This window comes from Mixophyes fleayi, chromosome 9 (assembly GCF_038048845.1).
Source record: "Mixophyes fleayi isolate aMixFle1 chromosome 9, aMixFle1.hap1, whole genome shotgun sequence".
NCBI classification, from domain to species: domain Eukaryota; kingdom Metazoa; phylum Chordata; class Amphibia; order Anura; family Limnodynastidae; genus Mixophyes; species Mixophyes fleayi.
Window position 1 is genome coordinate 88,605,720 of NC_134410.1, and position 24,507 is coordinate 88,630,226.

The following is a 24,507-nucleotide window of genomic DNA, read 5'->3' on the forward strand; positions in this document are numbered from 1 at the left end:
AGCATGAACCCCTCCGGACCACAGGGATTTTGGTAGGTAGAGGCGCTGATGGAAGGCACAGCTGGTAGGCAGGCAGCTAAGCCAGCGCTTATATGGGAGCATAGAAGAAGCGGGCAGCAGGAGTAGATATAGGGCTCCTTCTTCACTACCTCCGACTTTCCCCTGCATTAACAAGCAGCTGGGCTGATGCGCTGTGGGGCAGTTTCTTGGCAACTCCCCTCCTCAGCTGCCGCAGCTCCATGGAGCCAAGTAACCGGATATGCTGGGCGGGGAACTTCCAGTTAGGCGGCCGGAGATAATCTACTCCGCGGGGGTCTTTAATGCCGGCAAGAGCAGCGCACAAGTACCCGGCGACTGTCGACTCCAGGCGAGGGCCCAGGTGGGTTTCACAGGGGGGTCCCTCTTGGCGGGTTTCCGGGGAGTGTGGCGCTGTCAGGGCCTCAGCAGGGATAAGGGGGAATATCGGGTTCTCCGCCACAGCAATGGGACTGATCTACTCCCCCAATGCTCCTGGGATCAAGTCCGAGCTGCAGTTGGTGCTGTCCAAGCACAATATGGCCCAAAACCTCCAACTTAGTAGTTTAGAGACGGGAGCTCCTTCAATCCATGTCTACCAAACATGGCCACCAAGCCATGCCCCCACCAAGCCACGCCCCCACCAAGCCAAGCCCCCTGTCTAGAGCATTTTGATAGGAGCGGTAGGCAAAAGAATATGTGAAGAAATCATTAGAGGTGCGAGTTGTACGCCAGTGACGTTCTGCTTTACGGGAAAGTTTTTGAAGATTTCGCATTGCTGTAGTGTGCCACGGCTGACATCGAAGTCGACGTGTAGTATGTAGTGTCGCTGGAGCCACTTGATCAATGGCTGTTGCTAAGGTTTGGTGAAAATGAGGTACTGCCATCTCAGGGGAGGAGAATGTAGAGATAGGAGAGAGAAGGTGTTGGAGAGAGGTGGAAAATTGTTGAATATTAATAGAATTAAGATTTCTGCGGGTATGAGGAGGCTTAGTAGAGTTAGACAGTAGAGAGGTTAGAGCAGTGGGGGTGAGCGTGTAGCTGATAAGGTGATGATCCGAGAGGTGGAAGGGTGTGTTAAGAAAGTTAGAAAGTGAACATAGTCTAGAGAAAACAAGATCAAGGCAATGGCCATCTGATGAGTAGATGATTCAATCCACTGGGAGACCACAGATCTGTCACTCTTGAACCTGTTCCAGGAGACCTAAAGACTGCAGCTATTGACACCTGAGCCAAGGATGTTGTACAGACTATCATCCCAGCATGGAGTGGTGGTTCTTCTACTTTTCTTTTTCCAGGATTTTTCTCCTTTTTATTCTTTTTAGGACATTCTACTCTTGTGATGGTGGACAGAGGATGAAGTAAAGGTCCTGTAGTGATACTGATGAAATAAAGTTGGAGAAGCTGTTAGAGCAATCAGTACAGCCTGTTGCCAAACTCAGTTCAGGGGTAATGAAAAGGTCTGCTAACTCTGGAACTCGGAGACAATGTGACGGCCTATTGTCTGAGGAATATTGTATCTGTAAGTACAGTGACTCTCTAGTTGAAAAGAAGTGCATACAGCAATGCCAGTCCAATAATAATTTGGACGGTCATCCCTTAGACGATTATCACTCCCTAGTGAGTAAGGTCTTAAACCAAACTGAGTGCTGGGTGTGCTCTCATGTACCTCAGGGACAACATAATGTAGGATTAGAACCATTTCAATTAAACATCTCTGAGGTCCTTGAATTATGGGGAGGGAGGCCCATAGAAGGGAGATAGAATATCAATAGGTCCCCTAGTCTAAAGCTTCGCCAATACTCCATAGATATGTCATTGTTATGTCTGAATTTTTCACATGAAAAGAGAGTGGAGAATTGGGAAGCTGACCTACCTGATCAGACAAAAGCTTGCCATACCGGTATTGATGGGAGACTCTCAAGACTACCAATAACCAGGAATACTGATGGACATCATGGACAGGGGCATATCAACAAACATAAGAGAGTATTCACTGGGAAAGTTAGGTTATTGTCAGAATGTTATACATGCCGAAACTTGTCTTGAACAGATGGAGACACTAAGTATGGGGAGTTTTGTCAAAACTTTTTGCAATATTATCAATGATCCTTCTGTACCTTATGTCCTCCCAGATGATGTGTATTATGTTTGTGGAAGAAAGGCTTTCTCCTGGTTAACTCCGAGTTCCAGGGGTTTATGTTTTATAGGTAAATTGGTTCCTGAGGTTATGACCATTACACATGTGAAATGATCGATATCCATAGAACAACATTACCCCATACGTACACACACAATATGAACATTGTGACAAAAGAAATATGATTCCAGGTGAAGAGCCTATAGCTACAAAGTTAATCAGTGAAACTACAGGATTTCAAATTATAGTCACATCAGACCCCCCCAGGACTGCTCAGGGAACCCTAAATAATAAGTATATACAAGACCTGGCTGAATTAATAGACAATATCACAGAGATTTATGACGACACTTTCAGGTATACAGGTAAGGAACTACAGGTTTATTAAAAGGAGTTAGTTCAACATAGGTTGCTGTTAAATTATCTCACATCTATTACTGGTGGATACTGTGTGACATTAGCCACCCAATTTTGTGTCAAATGTTTTACATACATCACCAATAATACAGATGACCCCAAAGAAATAACTGACCGAAAAATGGCCCGAAATCTTACAATTAAAATGGGAATTTCGGAAGAACCATAATTCTTCGCTGTATTAAATAGGAGAAAAGGTAGCAGGATGATTTTCATGGCTGAACTCTGCAAAATGGTTCTCAGGTCTAGAGTAATTGGTACAATAAATGATCACTAGTATAGGTATGTTCCTTGGGCCTGATTCATTAAGGATCTTAACTTAAGAAACTTCTTATTTCAGTCTCCTGGAAAAAACCATGTTACAATGCAAGGGTTGCAAATTAGCATTCTGTTTTGCACATAAGTTATATACTGACTGCTTTTTCATGTAGCACACAAATTAGAGATGAGCGCACTCGGATTTATGAAATCCGAGCCCACCCGAACGTTGCCGTTCCGAGTCGGATCCGAGACAGATCCGGCTATTGGCGCTAAATTCAAATCTGAAACTGAGGCTCTGACTCATAATCCCGTTGTCGGATCTCGCGATACTCGCTAGTCGCCGCCATCTTCACTCGGGCATTGATCAGGGTAGAGGGAGGGTGTGTTAGGTGGTCCTCTGTCCTGCTATATCTCGTGCTGTTCAGTTCTGTGCTGTGCTGTGCTGTGCTCAGTCCAGTGGTGCTGTGTCCTGTGCTCTGTCCTTCTGAGGTCAGTGGTGCTGCTGGGTCCTGTGCTGTGTCCTGTTCAGTCCAGTGGTGCTGTGTCCTGTGCTCTGTGCTTCTAAGGGCATAGTTATTTCCCCAATATTCCCCTGTGTTTAAAAAAATAAAAAAAAGTTATTTAAAAAAATACCAAAAACCAATTAAATTTTTTTTTAATTACCACAAAATTTGCACAACCAATCCTGCAGTATAAGCCCATTGGTACTGCAATATTACCAAGTTCACACATTCAGCAGTAAAAGTCCAGTGGTACTGCAATATTACAAAGTTCACACATTCTGCAGTATCAGTCCAGTGGTGCTGTGTCCTGTGCTCTGTCCTGCTGAGTTCCGTAGTGCTGCTGGGTCCTGTGCTGTGTCCTGTTCAGTCCAGTGGTGCTGTGTCCTGTGCTCTGTGCTTCTAAGGGCATAGTTATTTCCCCATTATTCCCAAGTTTTTTAAAAATTTAAAAAAAGTTATAAAAAAAAATAAAAATTAAAAATTAAAAAAAAAAATCTAATTATAACCAAATTTGCAAAACCAATCCAGCAGTATAAGCCCATTGGTACTGCAATATTACCAAGTTCACACATTCAGCAGTAAAAGTCCAGTGGTACTGCAATATTACAAAGTTCACACATTCTGCAGTATCAGTCCAGTGGTGCTGTGTCCTGTGCTCTGTCCTGCTGAGTTCAGTAGTGCTGCTGGGTCCTGTGCTGTGTCCTGTTCAGTCCAGTGGTGCTGTGTCCTGTGCTCTGTGCTTCTAAGGGCATAGTTATTTCCCCAATATTCCCCTGTGTTTAAAAAAATAAAAAAAAGTTATTTAAAAAAATACCAAAAACCAATTAAATTTTTTTTTAATTACCACAAAATTTGCACAACCAATCCTGCAGTATAAGCCCATTGGTACTGCAATATTACCAAGTTCACACATTCAGCAGTAAAAGTCCAGTGGTACTGCAATATTACAAAGTTCACACATTCTGCAGTATCAGTCCAGTGGTGCTGTGTCCTGTGCTCTGTCCTGTTGAGTTCCGTAGTGCTGCTGGGTCCTGTGCTGTGTCCTGTTCAGTCCAGTGGTGCTGTGTCCTGTGCTCTGTGCTTCTAAGGGCATAGTTATTTCCCCATTATTCCCAAGTTTTTAAAAAATCAAAAAAAAGTTATAAAAAATATTAAAATAAAAAAAAAAAAAGTAATTATAACCAAATTTGCAAAACCAATCCAGCAGTATAAGTCCATTGGTACTGCAATATTACCAAGTTCACACATTCTGCAGTATCTTGTGCTACATATAATGGAGACCAAAAATTTGGAGGATAAAGTAGGGAAAGATCAAGACCCACTTCCTCCTAATGCTGAAGCTGCTGCCACTAGTCATGACATAGACGATGAAATGCCATCAACGTCGTCTTCCAAGCCCGATGCCCAATCTCGTAGTACCGGGCATGTAAAATCCAAAAAGCCCAAGTTAAGAAAAAGTAGCAAAAAGAGAAACTTAAAATCATCTGAGGAGAAATGTAAAGTTGCCAATATGCCATTTACGACACGGAGTGGCAAGGAACGGCTTAGGCCCTGGCCCGTGTTCATGACTAGTGGTTCAGCTGCACCCACGGATCTTATCCCTCCTCCTCCTCCCCCCCCCTACAAAAAATTGAAGAGAGTTATGCTGTCAGCAACAAAACAGCAAACAACTCTGCCTTCTAAAGAGAAATTATCACAAATCCTCAAGGCGAGTCCAAGGGTGTTGGTGGTTGTCAAGCCTGACCTTCCCATCACTGTACGGGAAGAGGTGGCTCGGGAGGAGTCTATTGATGATGTAGCTGGCGCTGTGGAGGAACTTGATGATGAGGACGGTGATGTGGTTATTGTAAATGAGGCACCAGGGGGGGAAACAGCTGATGTCCATGGGATGAAAAAGCCCATCGTCATGCCTGGTCAGAAGACCAAAAAATGCACCTCTTCGGTCTGGAGTTATTTTTATCCAAATCCAGACAACCAATGTATGGCCATATGTAGCTTATGTAAAGCTCAAATAAGCAGGGGTAAGGATCTTGCCCACCTAGGAACATCCTCCCTTATACATCACCTGAATAACCTTCATAGTTCAGTGGTTAGTTCAGGAACTGGGGCTAGGACCCTCATCGGTACAGGGATACCTAAATCCCGTGGTCCAGTTGGATACACACCAGCAACACCCTCCTCGTCAACTTCCTCCACAATCTCCATCAGATTCAGTCCTGCAGCCCAAGTCATCCTCAATACGGGATTCATCCAAGGAATCCTGCAGCAGTACGCCTACTACTGCCACTGCTGCTGTTGCTGCTGTTAGTCGGTCATCTTCCCAGAGGGGAAGTCGTAAGACCGCTAAGTCTTTCACAAAACAATTGACCGTCCAACAGTCGTTTGCCATGTCCACAAAATATGATAGTAGTCACCCTATTGCAAAGCGTATAACTGCGGCTGTAACTGCAATGTTGGTGTTAGACGTGCGCCCGGTGTCCGCCATCAGTGGAGTGGGATTTAGAGGGTTGATGGAGGTATTGTGTCCCCGGTACCAAATCCCGTCGAGATTCCACTTCACTAGGCAGGCGATACCAAAAATGTGCAGAGAAGTACGATCAAGTGTCCTCAGTGCTCTAAAAAATGCGGTTGTACCCACTGTCCACTTAACCACGGACATGTGGACAAGTGGTTCTGGGCAAACGAAGGACTATATGACTGTGACAGCCCACTGGGTAGATGCATCCCCTCCCGCAGCAACAGCAACAGCTGCATCAGTAGCAGCATCTACAAAATGGCTGCTCGTGCAAAGGCAGGCAACATTGTGTATTACAGGCTTTAATAAGAGGCACAACGCTGACAACATATTAGAGAAACTGAGGGAAATTATCTCCCAGTGGCTTACCCCACTTAGACTCTCATGGGGATTTGTGGTGTCAGACAATGCCAGTAACATTGTACGGGCATTAAATATGGGCAATTTACAGCACGTCCCATGTTTTGCCCACACCATTAATTTGGTGGTGCAGCATTACCTCAAGAGTGACAGGGGTGTGCAGGAGATGCTTGCGGTGGCGCGCAAAATTGCTGGACACTTTCGGCATTCAGCCAGTGCCTACCGCAGACTAGAGGCACATCAAAAAAGCATGAACCTGCCCTGCCATCACCTCAAACAAGAGGTTGTGACGCGCTGGAACTCCACCCTCTATATGCTACAGAGGATGGAGGAGCAGCAAAAGGCCATTCAGGCCTACACAGCCACCTACGACATAGGCAAAGGAGTGGGGATGCGCCTCAGTCAAGCGCAGTGGAGACTGATTTCCGTGTTGTGCAAGGTTCTGCAGCCATTTGAACTTGCCACACGAGAAGTCAGTTCCGATACTGCCAGCTTGAGTCAGGTCATTCCCCTGATCAGGCTGTTGCAGAAGCAGCTGGAGAAAGTGAGGGAGGAGCTGGTAAGCCATTGCGATTACACCAAGCATGTAGCTCTTGTGGATGTAGCCCTTCGTACGCTTTGCCAGGATCCGAAGGTGGTCACTCTTTTAAAGTCAGAGGAATACATTCTGGCCACCTTGCTCGATCCTCGGTTTAAAGCATATGTTGTGTCTCTGTTTCCGGCGGACACAAGTCTACAGCGGTGCAAAGACCTGCTGGTCAGGAGATTGTCCTCTGAAGAGGACCGTGACATGCCAACAGCTCCACCCTCATTTTCTTCCACATCTATGGCTGCGAGGAAAAAGCTCAGTTTTCCCAAAAGAGGCGCTGGCGGGGATACTGATAACATCTGGTCCGGACTGAAGGACCTGCCAACCATTGCAGATATGTCTACTCTCGCTGCATTGGATGCTGTCACAATAGAAAAAATTCTGGATGATTACTTTGCTGACACCATCCAAGTAGACATGTCAGACAGTCTATATTGTTACTGGCAGGAAAAAAAGGCAGTTTGGAAGCCCCTGTACAAACTGGCTCTATTTTACCTGAGTTGTCCCCCCTCCGGTGTGTACTCGGAAAGAGTTTTTAGTGCAGCGGGGAACCTGGTCTGTGAGCGGCGAAGGAGGTTGCTTCCTCATAACGTTGAAAAAATGATGTTTATAAAAATGAATAATCAATTCCTCAATGAAGTACAGCACTGCCCTCCAGATACTACAGAGGGACCTGTGGTTGTGGAGTCCAGTGGGGACGAATTGATAATGTGTGATGAGGAGGAAGTACACACTGTAGGGGGAGAGGAATCAGAGGTTGAGGATGAGGACGACATCTTGCCTCAGTAGAGCCTGTTTAGTCTGTACAGGGAGAGATATATAGCTTTTTTGGTGTGGGGGCCCAAACAAACCAATCATTTCAGCCAAAGTTGTTTGGTAGGCCCTGTCGCTGAATTGATTGGTTTATTAAAGTGTGCATGTCCTATTTCAACAACATAAGGGTGAGTGTGAGGGCCCAAGGACAATTCCATCTTGGAACTTTTTTTTTTGCATTATGTGACCAATCAACAGTCGTTTGCCATGTTCAAAAAGTAAAACCAAATTTAAACAAATTCAAGAAATTAAACCACAAGTAAAATGTCCTGTCATAATTTAAAACAAGAGGTATTGACGTGCTCTGACTAAAACTACTGTATTGTTGTTTATATTTTATAAACACTGCACTTGAAAGCTTGAGTCTTTTCTTATTAATAATATATATTGTGGTGACCCACTCCTCTACGCAGTCCAGGTACATTTATTGGTGCGAATCATACAAGTTGATGGTTTTCTTATTATATATATTGTGGTGACCCACTCCTCTACGCAGTCCAGATACATTTATTGCTGCGAATCATACAAGTTCAGGGTTTTTAATATATATTGTGGTGACCCACTCCTCTACGCAGTCCAGATACATTTATTGGTGCGAATCATACAAGTTCAGTGTTTTTAATATATATTGTGGTGACCCACTCCTCTACGCAGTCCAGATACATTTATTGGTGCGAATCATAAAAGTTCAGGGTTTTTAATATATATTGTGGTGACCCACACCTCTACGCAGTCCAGGTACATTTATTGGTGCGAATCATACAAGTTGATGGTTTTCTTATTATATATATATTGTGGTGACCCACTCCTCTACGCAGTCCAGGTACATTTATTGCTGCGAATCATACAAGTTCAGGGTTTTTAATATATATTGTAGTGACCCACTCCTCTACGCAGTCCAGGTACATTTATTGGTGCGAATCATAAAAGTTCAAGGTTTTTAATATATATTGTGGTGACCCACTCCTCTACGCAGTCCAGGTACATTTATTGGTGCGAATCATACAAGTTGATGGTTCTCTTATTATATATATTGTGGTGACCCACTCCTCTACGCAGTCCAGATACATTTATTGCTGCGAATCACTACAAGTTCAGGGTTTTTAATATATATTGTGGTGACCCACTCCTCTACGCAGTCCAGATACATTTATTGGTGCGAATCATACAAGTTCAGTGTTTTTTAATATATATTGTGGTGACCCACTCCTCTACGCAGTCCAGATACATTTATTGGTGCGAATCATAAAAGTTCAGGGTTTTTAATATATATTGTGGTGACCCACTCCTCTACGCAGTCCAGGTATTTTATTCGGTGCGATTTTATACCAGTTGATGGTTTTCTTATTATATTGTGGGGACCACTCCACTACGCAGTTGTCATGGCACTAGGAGTCTTTACCCAGTATCACCGCTGTTGGTCTTATCAGAGCAGTAGAGTTGGTATATGATACTCTGGTGCAGGGTGATAATGAAACTGGAAACAGCAGATGGTTTAGAGAATGCTCGGAAAGTCTATGACTAGCAGCACTGGTAAACAATAGGTAACTGAACACGAGGATCTGGATGGACAAGGACACGTGAGGGTAGTCAGTGGTCTGCGCACGGCAAGTTGTACCACTTGCTATAGTGAGAAGAATGTTCAGGAGTAATAAGGAGGTGGAAGTCAGCGGTCTGCGTATAGCAAGTTGTACCGCTGTCTGTAGTGAAGGAATGGAATCCAGGTGAAGGTAACGGGGAAGTCAGTGGTCTGCGTGTAGCAAGTTGTACCACTGCTTATGTGAGAGGATATATGCAACTGGTGACACAGGGAAACAGGAATCAGTGGTCTGCCTCTAGCAAGTTGTACCACTGAATATATATGTGAGGAAGGACACGAGGAGATAAATGCTATGCAGAATCTACACGGGTACACTGAACTTGATCCCACGTTGAACTGCACACAATAATAATAATGAATGAACAGCACTGCACAGATAAACAAAGTCACTAGAATAGTCCAGCAAAAAGGAAACACAGTCAATAATAGCAATAGTCTCAGAGGATGGAAACTCCGGAGGAGAACAACTCAGTCCAGATGGATATGCAATACACCAGCACAGTCAATGAGAAGTATGCATACCGTGGTTCAGATGAGCAGGCTGTTAGAGATAGCTGCAGGGATACCTGAGCAGGCAGTGAACTGACGAGATGAGAAGTCCTTGCAGAGTGGAAGCGGGCAGGTAGGTGCAGCGCACTGTAGGTAGGCCAGCAAGGACGACAAAATACTCAGGAAGCAGTAGTATATCGAATTGAACAGCAGGAGGACCACGGGAGAGCTGAAGCGATGTAGCAGAGCTGGAAGCCGAGGAGCGTAGACTCGATGCTTAACAGGCAAGTTGACACGAATGGACACACTGTAGAAGCAGTAGGCAGCGGGTCAGCTGACGGCAGGTAGAATGCAGACTGGAGCGCTGAGACGAGCAGGACTCTGTAGACACGCTGAAGTAGCTAACAGGAATCAGCTGGAACAGTAGCGATGTAACACAGGAGAGTTGGAGAGATCTGTAACTTGTTAGACACACGGAGGCAAGCGGATAGGAATCGGCTGCTGGAGTCACGATGAAACACAGGAGAGTTTGCAGTAATCTGTAACTGTAGATACACGGAGGCAGCGGATAGGAATCAGCTGCTGGAGTCACGATGAAACACAGGAGAGTTTGCAGTAATCTGTAACTGTAGATATACGGATGGCAGCGGATAGGAATCAGCTGCTGAAGTCACTAGGAGTGGAAGTGGTCTGGAAACCACAAACGGCAAACAGGAATCAGCATCAGCTGAACACACGAGCAGGCACTGGAACACCTTCAGAGACTCATGAGGAATGAGACTCCAAGATCAGGCAACGTGGTATTGACCACAGGTGCTTTAATATAGGGAGTGTTGCCTGATCAGCCAATTAAGTTAAAGGAACAGAACCGAAGGTTAAAAGGGACTGCACATGCGCAGTACCTCATTATAATGGACGGACACGGTTCCTAGCTACCTTAGAAGTAGCACTCACAGTCCGGTGAGTGGACAGCAGTCCAGAAAGATACCTCGTTGCAACGTTTTGGACTAATAACTATATTTTGAGGTGTTCAGAATACACTGTAAAATTAGTGGAAGATGCTTGTTATTGAATTTTATTGAGGTTAATAATAGCGTAGGAGTGAAAATAAGCCCAAAAACTTGATTTTTAAACTTTTTATGTTTTTTTCAAAAAAAATCCGAATCCAAACCTTAAATCCGAACCGAGACCTTTCGTCAAGTGTTTGTGCGAGACAAATCCGAACCCCAAAAATAATGAAAAGTCCGGATCCAAAACACAAAACACGAGACCTCAAAAGTCGCCGTACAATGATATTTAAAGTTGATATTTGTGTGCTACATGAAAAAACAGTCAGTATTTAACTTATGATGCAAAACAGAATACTAATTTGCACCCCATGCATTGTAACATGGTTTTGTCCAGGAGACTGAAATAAGAAGTTTCTTAAGTTACAGATCCTTAATGAATCAGGCCTCTTATTCTTATATTCGGTGTCTTTATAGTAATTGGCTATGTGTCAGATGCGTTGCTTCTATGTTGAAGTGTGGAAAGCATTCTAACGAGGTAAAATTACTGAAAATGAGACTGTAATGATGATGAGAAGTTTAGGTATCACAGTATCTTTTATATTAGGAATATTGTTTTTTTTTTTAATCCAGTATTTTTCTTGAAATTTTTTAAGATATAAACATACTAAACAACAAAAAAGAACAAGAAAAACAATCGCATACATATCGGAATTAAATGACGGAATTTACAAGATTACATTAAAGCATAATAATAATAAATGTGCTATATTTATTCAGGATCATACATCGTAAATGCTTATACATAAGTATGTTACACATGCAGGGTTTATTACATGGACTCAGATACTTATTATAAGAACTGCGGTAGCCATACATTTAAGTAGATAGAGCATCTGTACTAGATGACATAGGATAGAATGGTGGAGACTCTAACCATCTGTACCATATATTCTCAAATTCCTTCAGAGTCTGTCTGCTAGTATAAACAAATCTCTCGTGCCTTATGGTGGTATTGACCAGTGCCTTCCAATTTTTAACCGTGGGACTCGTCGGGGCCAACCACAGCCTCGCTATACTGACCTTAGCCAACATCAATAACTGTGAAATGTACATTTTTGTCAGTTTATTAACTTTCCCCTTCAATCGGAGCCTAAAGAGACAAATGGCCGGTGAACTAAGAGACACTTCATTTCCAGTAACCTGAATACATCTCCTGATCCTTCGCCAGAAGATTTGTATACATGAACACTCCCATAGAAGGTGCCAAAAGTTAGCATTGATCGAATTGCATTTCGGACAGTTAGGGGTAGCATCCGGGCGAAATTTTGCCAATCTAATAGGGGTAAAGTAGGCCCTGTGTAAGATAAACACCTGTATTTGTTGAAATTTTAATGATGAAGTATAACCTTTAGTACTGTCTGTAACCATTTCCCACTCCTTGTCTGATAAAGGGCCAATATCTATTTCCCACTGATTCCTCAAACCATCCAAATCATCTGCAGTGGATTCATACAGAAGACATGAATACATTCGAGAGATCAGACCTCTATAACCCAAGGCCTGTAATTGTTTCCTCAGTGGATCCACCCCAAACACCAAAGTCTCCCCTTTAAATTGTGTGTTTAGGGCGTGTCGTAACTGAAGGTAAGAATAAAACATTCTTCTGGGTACAGAGAATTCCCCAACCAACTGTTCGAAGGATTTAAGTACATTTGTATCATAAAGCTGACCTACCGACACCACACCCAACCGAGACCACTCCCTGGCCCTCTTCACAGTATTCAACTTCTCAAATTTCTTTGCCCCCAGATAGGATTATATGGATCAATGTCAGATTGTTTCATTATTTTATTACAGATTGTCCAAATCTTAACTGCCTGAATCAGGAGGAGCCCGTATACCAAGCCGCCCCGCCAGCAGTGACTGTAAGGGAGTGTGATTAGAATTAAATTGGTGTACCAACACCCAATGTAGCTCATGGTAATCGGGGTACGAAACCCATGCCTTAAGGTGGACCAATTGAGAGGCAAAATAATATAATTTCAAGTTAGGAAGTGCAAATCCACCAGAAGATCTGGATCTATACAGCGAGCTGAGCTTGACCTTAGCCCTTCCCCCTCCCCAAACCAATGAAATCAAATAGCTATCAATGCATCCGAAAATGGAGGGTGGAATATATACAGGTGACTGCTGGACTATATATAAAAACTTTGGCTGCACCCATAGCCGGATTAAGGAGGGGGCACAGGGGGCACGTGCCCCGGGCCCCCCTCTCTCTGAGGGCCCCCCGCCGCCAGTATGACTTCTTATGCTGTCAGTTGCTGTGACAGCAACTGACAGAAAGCGCAACAGACATCCCTCTCTCCACAGGCGGGGGGGGCCCCCGCCACCCGCATTGCCTCTGTAGCTGCCCAGCTGTCAGTTGCTGTCTGACAGCAACTGACAGAAACTGCACCAGACATCCCTCTCTCCGCCGGCGGGGGGGGGGGCCCCGCCACCCGCATTGCCTCTGTAGCTGCCCAGCTGTCAGTTGCTGTCTGACAGCAACTGACAGAAACTGCACCAGACATCTCTCTCTCCGCCGGCGGGGGGGGGCCTGCCACCCGCATTGCCTCTGTAGCTGCCCAGCTGACAGAACCGCATCTGACATCCCACGCATGCGCGATGTGCGTCCACTCTTTTCTTAGCAGCACCGCGGCTGCTGTAATACCTAAAATGCCCAAAATGGAGCTGCTGCGCATGTGCAGATGCAGCAGCTCCTTTGCATGAAGACTTGACAGACACAGGTGAGTGACCAAATAATTATACTAAAACTAAATATATATAGAAAACCCTTAATAACATGGGTATATCTTGAGTAAATATGTAAACTGTAGCCACCAATAACAGTAAGAGTACAATATATATATATATATATATATATATATATATATATATATATATATACATATATATATTCTGGCTACATTTTACATATTTAATCAAGCAATCAAGTCATCATGCTATGAGGGGTCTTCTTAAATATGATTTTTTATTTTATCAGTAGTGTTTCAATAAATATACATTAAACATTGATATTAGGCTGCTAGAGCAAATTGAGTGGCAAATTATATTTTATTAATCTTTAGTAAAGTAATTACTGAAGCTGTATAGTTATATTAAAGTTTGAATAAAATTGTAATACATTATGTATAATTTATATTTATTTATTTATATATATATATATACACACACATATTTATCTAATTAAAGCTTTAATATAAGTGGCAGACTTCGATAATAACTTTAATAATGATTAATAATAAAATAGAGGGTCCTGCATGATTATTACACATATGTATACATAAACTTATTTATATATATATATATATATATATATATATATATATATATATATATATATATGTATATATATATATATATAGACATATATAGTCAAAATTGCTGTTACGTTAACATTTTTATGTTAATTTAAATATGCGGTATCATTGCTATTTTTAATGTGCATTATAAATTGTATTTTTAAAGTGCGTTATCAGTGCTAGTTTTAGCGTGCGGCATCATTGGTAGTTTTAGCGTGCGGCATCATTGGTAGTTTTAGCGTGCGGTATCATTGGTAGTTTTAGTGTGCGTTATCAATGGTATTTTTAATGTGCAGTTTCAATGCTAGTTTTAATGTGTGGTGTCAATACCCATTTTAATGTTGCCTTTTGATGATTGTTTTAATGTACAGTATTTTAGTTTGTGTAAGCAATGATTTGTCTTGTGCAGACAACCTAGGCGAGCCCTCTGGGAGTCATACTGTGGACTGTAGGTGATGTAGGTGTGTCAATGCTTATAGCCTTATACCCAATGGCGTTATTTTACATGCGTTTTATACAGAGGTGCTTGTACATTTTACAAGTACCTGTACTAATATATATATATATAATTACATCCAGCCATCATATGTTCAAATCTTTGTGGACCTAACTAGCTTTCCAGAAGGAGATTATTGGATCGGAGTAGAGGCAGGCAGCTGTAAGTAGTTTTAACATATATATATATATATATATATATATATATATATATGTATATATATATATATATACATATGTATTTGTGTTATAGTATATGTGTATATATATATATATATAATATATATTCTACAGTGGTGGTAGTGCGGGTATATATGTTGAGGGTGATAGGAAACAGCAACGGAGGGGCAAAAGAATGAAGGAGAGGGCAGTGAGAGGATGCAGAGGGGCACAGAGTGTGTGGATGCAGAGGGGCACAGAGGGTGTGGATGCAGAGGGGCACAGAGGGTGTGGATGCAGAGGGGCACAGAGGGTGTGGATGCAGAGGGGCACAGAGTGTGTGGATTCAGAGGGGCACAGAGTGTGTGGATGCAGAGGGGCACAGAGTGTGTGGATGCGATGCAGATGGGCACAGGGTGGGTGGAGATGATGCAGAGGGGCACAGGGTGTGTGGATGCACAGAGTGTGGATGCAGAGGGGCACAGAGTGTGTAGAGATGATGCAGAGGGTGATAGGAAACAGCAACAGAGGGGCAAAAGAATGATGGAGGGGCAGTGAGAGGATGCAGAGGGGCACCGAGTGTATGGAGATGATGCAGAGGGGCACAGAGTGTATGGAGATGATGCAGAGGGGCACAGAGTGTATGGAGATGATACAGAGGGGCACAGAGGGTGTGGATGCAGAGGGACACAGATTGTGTGGAGATGATGCAGAGGGGCACAGAGTGTGTGTATGCAGAGGGGCACAGAGTGTGTGGAGATGATGCAGGGGCACAGAGTGTGTGGAGATGATGCAGGGGCACAGAGTGAGTTAGCTGTAAATTATTATTTGACAGAAATATAATAGAAAAAAAAAAATATATATTATTTTCCCTTGGATTTATGTGTATTATTTTTGCAAACAACTTACTCAGTATGTTCGTCCTGACCTAAATACTTATTACATTATTTTGACCCAACTACTTATAAAACGGGACTGCTAGGTAATTATTTTGGATGGGTGCCTTGAAAAAATTATGGAGACTCTAAGGGTGCCGCAAACTTGAAAAGTTTGGGAACCACTGCCTTAATTTTAGATCTTAGGGGCCCCCCTGTCTGAAGTGCCCCGGGCCCCCCAAAGCCTTAATCCAGCTCTGGCTGCACCATCATCTTAATTAAATTTATCCTACCGGAGACAGAAAGTGGGAGCTTCTTCCATACATGAGTTTTTTCTTTAATGTATTTAATCTGGGGCCGCAAATTAAGTTCTACATATTCAGCGGGGGTATTAGAGATCCATATTCCCAAGTATTTGAATTTCGATGCCCATTTTAACTGTAAGCCTTCTGGCATTGTCACGGGACACTCCCATCCCAGAGGGAACACGCTAGATTTATCCCAATTAATTTTTAGGCCGGGAAAAAACCCAAATCCATCAACCACCCGCAGCAAATGTTTTAGGGAAGTGTCGTGATCTGAAAGGAACAACAGCATATCATCTGCATATAATGCCACCTTATCCTCTCTGTGCTCTGATCTAAGTCCCACAATTTCTCTATCATGCCGGATCTTACAGGCCAGCGGCTCTATTGCTAATGCAAACAGGGCCGGAGACAACGGGCATCCCTGTCTAGTACCCCGCTCTAATTGAAATTGTTGAGAAAGATGCCCATTGACACAGACCCACGCCACTGGATGTGAATACTAAAGTTTAACCCATTTTATAAATTCCGGGCCCACTCCAAATCGGGACAATACCTCCCACAGGTATGGCCACTCCACCGAGTCAAACGCCTTGGCTGCGTCCAAGGACACCCCAACTTCGTTCTCAGAAGAGGGTGACCGCACCTGCAGGAGAGTATACAGCCTTCTAAGATTGATAGACGTGGACTTGCCCGGCATAAATCCCGTCTGATCCGGATGAATTAATTCCAGCACCACTCTACTTAACCTCAAAGCCAGTAATTTTGCTAGAATCTTAACATCATTTGACAAAAGTGAAATCGGGCGGTAGGACTCAGGGTACAACAAATCTTTCCCTGACTTAGGCAGCACCACCACTATTGCCTCTGCCATTGAAGGGGAAAGAGCGCCAATCTCACCCAGCTCGCTGAATGTATCCAACAACCTAGACACAAAAAAGGGCCGGTGTTTTTTATATAATTCAATTGGGATTCCATCTACTCCAGGGGCTTTACCATTAGGGAATGACATAATAGCTATATCAATCTCTTCAAGAGTAAAGGGTGAGTCCAAAAACTCCCTACTATCATCGGAGAGGACAGGAAGGGAGATACCATTCAAATACTGCTGTAACGTATCCATGTCATATCTGACCTGTGACTTATATGTATTCGTGTAATATTTATGAAATACCTCAACAATATCAGGCATCAGATACTTCTTAACCCCACTGTCATCACAGATAACCGGTACTGCTTCATCTGCCCTCTCCGCCCTTGTCAGATAAGCCAGGAAGCTACCATTTCTATCATCCTCTGCATATCGTACATGCTTAGAAAACAGAAATTTACGTTTGGATTTCTCAAATACATACTCTACCCACTCTCTCTGGGCCAACTGCCATGTTCCCCTTGCAACCTCAGTTTTGTCCGCAATGTATTGTGCTTCTAAGGATTTACACTTTTTCTCTAATATCTGTTCTTTTTGTCTGGACGACTTTTTAATTTCAGCTATGCCAGCAATTAATGTCCCCCTTAGGAAAGCCTTAAAAGCGTCCCAAACTATAGGTGGCCTTGCTGTTACCAGATTATCTACAAAGAAGCCTTCCCACTGTGTCACCAAGGTCGCTCCTGTACCCATCAAGGAGAGCCAGAAGGGATTTAATTTCCAAAAGGACTGGCCTCTATCAATTGCAAAATCAATAGATAGGCAGAGGGGCGAGTGGTCAGAAATTCCCCTAGCCCTATATTCCACGCTCCTTACCAGCGGTACCAGAGAGTGTGACAGCAGAGCCAGATCAATTCTTGAAAATGCATTATGTGATATAGAAAAGCAGGAAAATTGGACATCTTCTGAGTGCCTCAAATGCCATACATCTACTAACCCCATTTCCTCAACCAGAACAGAAATAGCGGACTTAGAGTTGCCAACTACAGCATTTTTCTCTTGCCATCTGTCCACCTCTCCATTTATCACATTATTAAAATCCCCTATACAAATGGCTGGAACATCTGGGAACAATGCCATGAATTCTCCACATTTCCTTAACACCTTACCATTATACGGTGGGGGTATATATACAGCTAACAGAATCACCGGAACCCAATTAATGACAGCCTTCATCAGTACAAACCTTCCCCCTGCATCCACTTGAATTTTTTCCAAGGAGAAGCAGAGACGTTTATGTAGCAATATAGAGACCCCTCGAGAATTAGTTGTGTACGTAGAGTGGTATGCCCTACCTACCCATGCTTTTTTAAGGGCGAGTATTCTATCACCGTGTAAGTGAGTCTCCGATAGACAAACAATATCAGGATCATTTTTTCTAATTTGTCTTAGTACAAGAGAACATTTCACAGCAATATTTAGGCCCTGCACATTCCAGGAGAGAATTTTCAGCTCCTTATCAGATTTACCAGAATACATATAATAGTAGTCCCTCTTATCTCACTACCCCGCATCCCACACCCCTGCAGAGCATACATTGACATACTTATAAGCACATATAATCTTTGTCTATATATTTGCGATAACATTAAAACTACCCACAACTTTAATACTAAACCCATACCCCCACCCTGTATACTCCACCCAACTTAAGTATACCTTAAACCCTAACTAAAATTACCTTAAGATATTCAGCAGGCCAGCACACTACCAAAAAAGGTCACCCACCAACCCGCAAAATACCAGAAGATAGAGGAAGGAAAAGGAAGGAAGGAAAAGGGGCGAATTGAGACAAGAGAGGAAAAGAACGGCCTTAAAGCCATGGGCTCTCCAGCCCATTACATTTTTTTATTTTTTTTACAGTGGACCTTTCAATATTAGTTTGAAAATCACAGACCCCACCTGAGCGAAATACATTTTTTTTTTTTTTTTGTACCACAGAAGAGAAATTACATTATGTATAGCAAATACCATGCATAATATCAATGACAAATCAGCAATGTCCAGGTTAGGAATATTGTTAGTTATTTATTTTGTATTAAAATGTATACCAGTACTGATGAAATTTTGTAATAAAACATTGAGTAGAGAAATTAAGAGAGTGAATAATATAGGAGAAGAAATTATAGAACTGTATGAACAAATTAAACCTCATAATCATAATATTGTGTGATAGTTTAGAGAACTATTAAATGAGGGACTGTCAAAGATGTTTTATTTTGGATGAAGACAATTTTTTAATATGAAAAGATTTACATTGTTTTATCTTATTTTAGTATATCATTACTATTTGATGTGGTTTTATTATGTCAATTGGAGCCTTGTGTGTGAGCTGATGAGAGGGATATGAACAGGAATGAAAGAATTATTCAAATATCAGATGTTTCCAATCAAGAGATGTTGAACAAAGACTTGCACAGACTTCTTCTCCAGGAGAACCAAAAGGATCAGGATACGCCTATACACCTTCTCAGCCAATTGTAATATGACTTTTGTAAATTGTAGTACAACCTACTTTGGTTGGTACTAAAAGTATTTTTCTGGTCTGTTGGACGAACAGAGATTTCAGGACTGAAATTGAACCGATAACGTTATCACAGAGCAAGCTTTTCATTTTTTTTAATTAATAAACCTTTCAAACTTTTTTTCTCCTAAGAGTTTCTTTAGCTGAGGATATTCAATTATTGCTTTAACACAGCCTGTCAGCCTGCCGGTACCATCGGAAATCTGGTCTTCTGGTAATTCTGTGTATATTGTATTTGTTTTTTGGTGCAATCTTTTATTTTTGTAGGTTTCATGCGTGTCGGATTTATGGTAATTGTTGATACGATTACCACCACTTCAGGACTGAATGGCTATATACTATGTGCTGGATCCAGTGTGCTGAGTATGTATTGGCTGTACTTTATTTTATGTAATTGTTATTTGTTACATCTTGCCATTAAATCTGTTTTGTGTGTTGGAACCACATTGATCGCAGCGGACAATATTTATTGATAGCGACCAAATGAATATAACAGTTCTTTTCCAGGTCCTGTTGACAACTCCCACTTCACTGAAACTTGAGGGGAAAGACACCTGGATCCACGCCTCCCACGGAAAGATTTTTACACAAGGGAAGTCAGGATCAGAAGTATAATGATATGTAAAAATATTGGTTTAAGATATAATAAAATGGCATGGGCAATAATGATAGGATTATCATTAATGACAATAGACATAGTGCTTGCAATATATGCTGCATCTCTAGCATGGGAACAAACAAAGGGTTCAGACACCTTGCACAGAACAGTCATGACGCTTCCCCTTTTTGAGACTTGTGAAACAGACAATGAAGTACAAAACTGTCTGTGCCCCTGTGAGGCACAGAAACAAAAGGGGTGTGTAAACAAATGCAATAATAAAAAGGGAAGGTCTGAAAATGTTTTTTGCCTAGGCATGACATTATCGGTCAGATTATCAGCAATAGCTCATGCTGGATATGTACTCAAAGCCCACCTACATCCCGATTGTACTCTTGGATAGCTGTTCCCTTATCCTTCCACGAAATGCTATGACTTCCACAACAATGGGTATACAATGCCTTCCTGACAAGTCATTATCTTACTGAGCCAATAATATCACCGCCCAGATGTGTGTTTTCACGTAGGAGCCACTAAGGGGAAAGGTTAACATGAACTTTTGGCTTTCTAATGCAAACAATGATCCCACCATTAATTTGACACTAGTTGTGTCTAACACATCAGCAGGTATCACAGATTGCAGAAAAGCAAAAATTATATACATCAGAGTGGGAAAGGATAGCAATCGCCTCACAGCTATAAGATTCAGAACACCAGGTAACAGAACACAAAGGTGTCTAGAACAATGGCAGAAACAAGGGATGAAGGGAGAGTATAACAGCAAGGACAGGGTAAAGACCTGACTTCCAACAAGTAACCATAGCCTCTCTACTGCAATGTCTTATCAGCCACCAGAAGATGTTTATATCATATGTAGGAAGAAGGCATATAAATGGTTGCTTTTTGGGTACACAGGAATATATACATTCGGTAGGCTTACTGCACAAACAATATTGATACCACATGAGGAACTGAAAACGTTAGTTTTTGAGGAATCAAGTCCTGTACATGACTATCAAGACAGAAGGGAGACTAAGGGTGCGTCCAAGACAGAGGGAAAGTACCAGGACCTTTTCCGCACATGGTTTTGGATGAAAGTAGGGTACATTCCCTGTAGGATACCTTCTCTCATTTGGTACAGCAGGAACAGCCTATACCTTTAAACAAATTAGAGATCTGGCACAACTGCTAGATAATATCACAGAGATTTATAATGAGACATTCAGATATGTGGCTACAGAGTTGAAAATGATTCATAAGAAGCTTGCACAGCCTCGATTGATTTTGAAATATCTTACAGCATACACAGGTGGATATTGTCTGACCCTTTACACACACAGAGGATCTGTCTGCTGCACCTATTTTACTGATAATAACACTGCAGATCTGGAAGAGGTTATCATACAACATATGGATGAAATTAGGGAACTTAAGAAAAAACAAACAAAGCCAGGGTGGGGATTTGATGTCAGTGGCCTATCTTTGCTTAATCCCGCCAATTGGTTTGGAGGGATAGGTGAATGGATATCTAGTATATTATTGCCAATTGCTAAAGGCTTAGTGTTTCTATTATTATTGTTGTTATTATTATTATTATTATTATTATTATTATTATTATATGATAGTAAAAATTGTAATATGGGTGATAAAGAAGTTACTGACACTTAAATGTTGATCTTTTAAGAAACAAATGACGACACCAGAACTTCCAGAGACTCTTATGATCGCAGATATAAGTGAAAATCTGACATCAGAAAAAGGAGCTGCGCCCCCGGCCTTGAATATATCAGACAGGAGATAAACCACTAACCCCCCTGGGAGAATGTAGAAAGGTTTGTGTAAAGGAAACATGCACAATAAGTGGTTAAGACAAAGATAAGACAGATAGGGGCGTAGTGTGCTGAAGTGCACTATTCTGATTCTGTATACCCAGAATATGAATATGAAGAATATGAATTTGCAAACAATAAAGCAGAGAATATTTTGAACACTCAGAACTTGCAGTGTGTTTTATTTCTATCCAGCTGTATTGAGCTCAAACACAAACTGTTAAACTGACACTTACAGGTGAACTGACTGATTGGTGAAGACTCAAGGGTTTTGGATCCATCATGCTCCATGTTTGGTATTTAATAATTTAAAATTGAAACCTAATATTATATTTATGTATCTATCAATCTATGTAGGAGACAGAGATAATAATTATTTATTACTAAAGTGTCATATTTCTTCCACAAGAATGTCACCATTGCCACCACCAACAACAGGAGACTAGGGAGAGGACATGGAGGATTACAGGGAGGAACCAGATGAGGAGGACAGGGAGGGGCCACTGGATGCACCCGTGGATGAGACCCTGGAGTAATCTTGGGAGGAACCTCTGTTGATAGTGGACGAGCCCCAAGAGAAAACCCAGGAGTCCAAGCAGGACGAGACAGGGAGCCCATCCCAGGAAGTATTTTGATTTGATAATCTAGTAGCATATTTTAGTGTTTTTGGTCAGCACAAAAGCTTAGGCCTCAGATATAATTTATTTGCTAAATCTGTATTTGCCCGTGCCTAGACAATTATTGCTATTCTGCAAATTTATGACTTAATGGGCCTAATAAGTGTTTGCCTTAACTAAAGCAAGCCCCCACAATATATTTGCATGTGCCTCCAAAATTTAATCCTCTGGCTAGCACTGTGTTCACATTATGATGAATCTTTCAACAGATTCCTGCTAATGTAGCACCTCTAAACTCTGCAGAGCTAGTACATTTTGGTACCAATTTACACCCAAACCACAAAGATATGTTTAAAACATTTAATAATGTTATGTTAAAATGTAGTGATTTCTTGTAAAAAAAAAAATGAGGAACAGAACAAATACTCCCCATGCACATTATTGTGCATAAGATAGAAAATAAATCTATTTTAAAATATTGAGAGATGATTTAAAAAATATCTATATGCTTGTTTTAAAATGTGCCCACACAGTAAGCATTTTTTATAAACGCAATTGTGTTCATGTTGCGTCTAAAGATGAATCACGCCCAGTATGCTAAATGACAACGTGTAAAAAATCTAAAAAAAATTACGACATTTTAACAGCCCAGGAAGAGTAATGTTATAGAGGCACAAAGGTAATAAACATATAATATTAATAAAAGATATAGCACTTACATTAAAAGTGGTTTCCCAGCCACTCTAGGGTGTTTCAGGATACTAGCAAGGATGCGTGAAACCTCCTGTATATGCTCAGGGTCACTGGCATCCACTACAAAGACAAGTGCATGGGCATGAGGATAGTATAATCTCCAGTTGGCCCTTGCCTTTTGTCCACTGGGTAGCTCGAGAAGAGTGAGGTCAAACTGATCAAGGCGAAGCTCGGTTTTGAATGGATCACTGCCTGAATACATCGGACATTGAGGAACTAGAAAGGGAATGAAGAAAATAAATTATACATATATTTGGAATATTTTATATATATTATATACAAGTGCAGATGCACAATATGGCCAGTTTTAATTAAAATGTCCTTTTGTGACATAAGTTGACTTTAGCAGTTAATAAATCTGAAGGAACTAATCTATTATATCATGATTAATACTATATTCATTACAGGAAATCTTGCTAAATAAAATAATATATCTGAAAATTGTTAAAACTTTCTTCTTGACACCACTTATAATACAACTAATTATTTATATATATATATATATATATATATATATATATATATATACACGCACGCGAGCACGCACGCACACATCATAATCATCATCATTTGTACTGCAGCACTGTACAACTGAGGACATTTGTCATTACATCACTCCCTGTACCATTGGAGCATATGTGCAGTCATAGTCATACATACATATATAATATACATATACACACATGTATACATATATTGTGGGGTTTTAGCTGCTTTTCGGGTAAGCTCAGGAGAATTTAGCAGCATTAACCGACAGATCCAATTGTACAAATTTAAAACCAGCCTGGTTAGATTTTATTAGCATCAAAATAAAAACCATACATTATAATTTCTGGGCAATCAAACAATAACATAAAATCAAACCTGCTCATCTGAGCTCTAAGACACACAGAACCATGTGATGTGTGTCTTAGAGAGAAAAAATACCTCCCTTCCCAGACTCTACCAGTCATCTTCTCACATAGCCAGGGCCGAGTTTACCGCTAGTCAACCTAGGCACTTGCCTAGAGCTCAGCGGTCCCCAGGGGGCTCAGTGAGTGGTGGGGGCGCCAGCAAAGAAAAAAAAATGTGTCCGAGGGAGGAAAACAAAATAAAAAAAAATCACGATTGCAGCTGCCCCCGGCAGCCTTCTCTCCTCCTTCTTACTCAGTTGTGTTCCACTGAATGTTGGCCGTGACGTCATCATGCCCGTTGGCATATTCACTGAAGTCTCAGAGGAGCGGAGAGGAGCAGCGTGCACGACGGGGCAAGAAAGAAAGCAGAACAGAAGATGAAAAAACAGCAGAAAACAGAAGAGAAGAAAGCAATAGAAAGGTAAGCAAACTAACGGAGGCACAATGGCACACTATG

The 24,507-nt window shown here is 41.7% G+C and overlaps 2 protein-coding genes across 3 annotated transcripts in view; one reads left to right on the forward strand and one right to left on the reverse strand.

Annotated features, from left to right (window-relative positions):
- LOC142100820 (adenosine deaminase domain-containing protein 2-like) overlaps positions 1-24,507 on the forward strand; it is a 1,209,653-nt gene that overhangs the window by 213,973 nt on the left and 971,173 nt on the right. The gene's annotated exons all lie outside the window — the stretch shown is intronic.
- The window catches only part of ARL13A (ARF like GTPase 13A), a 384,981-nt gene that overhangs the window by 202,952 nt on the left and 157,522 nt on the right, over positions 1-24,507 (reverse strand). For both annotated transcript variants that reach the window (XM_075184636.1, XM_075184635.1), the window contains exon 4: positions 23,124-23,373. In XM_075184636.1, the coding sequence (XP_075040737.1) occupies positions 23,124-23,373 (250 nt within the window). The remainder of the gene's footprint in view (positions 1-23,123; positions 23,374-24,507) is intronic.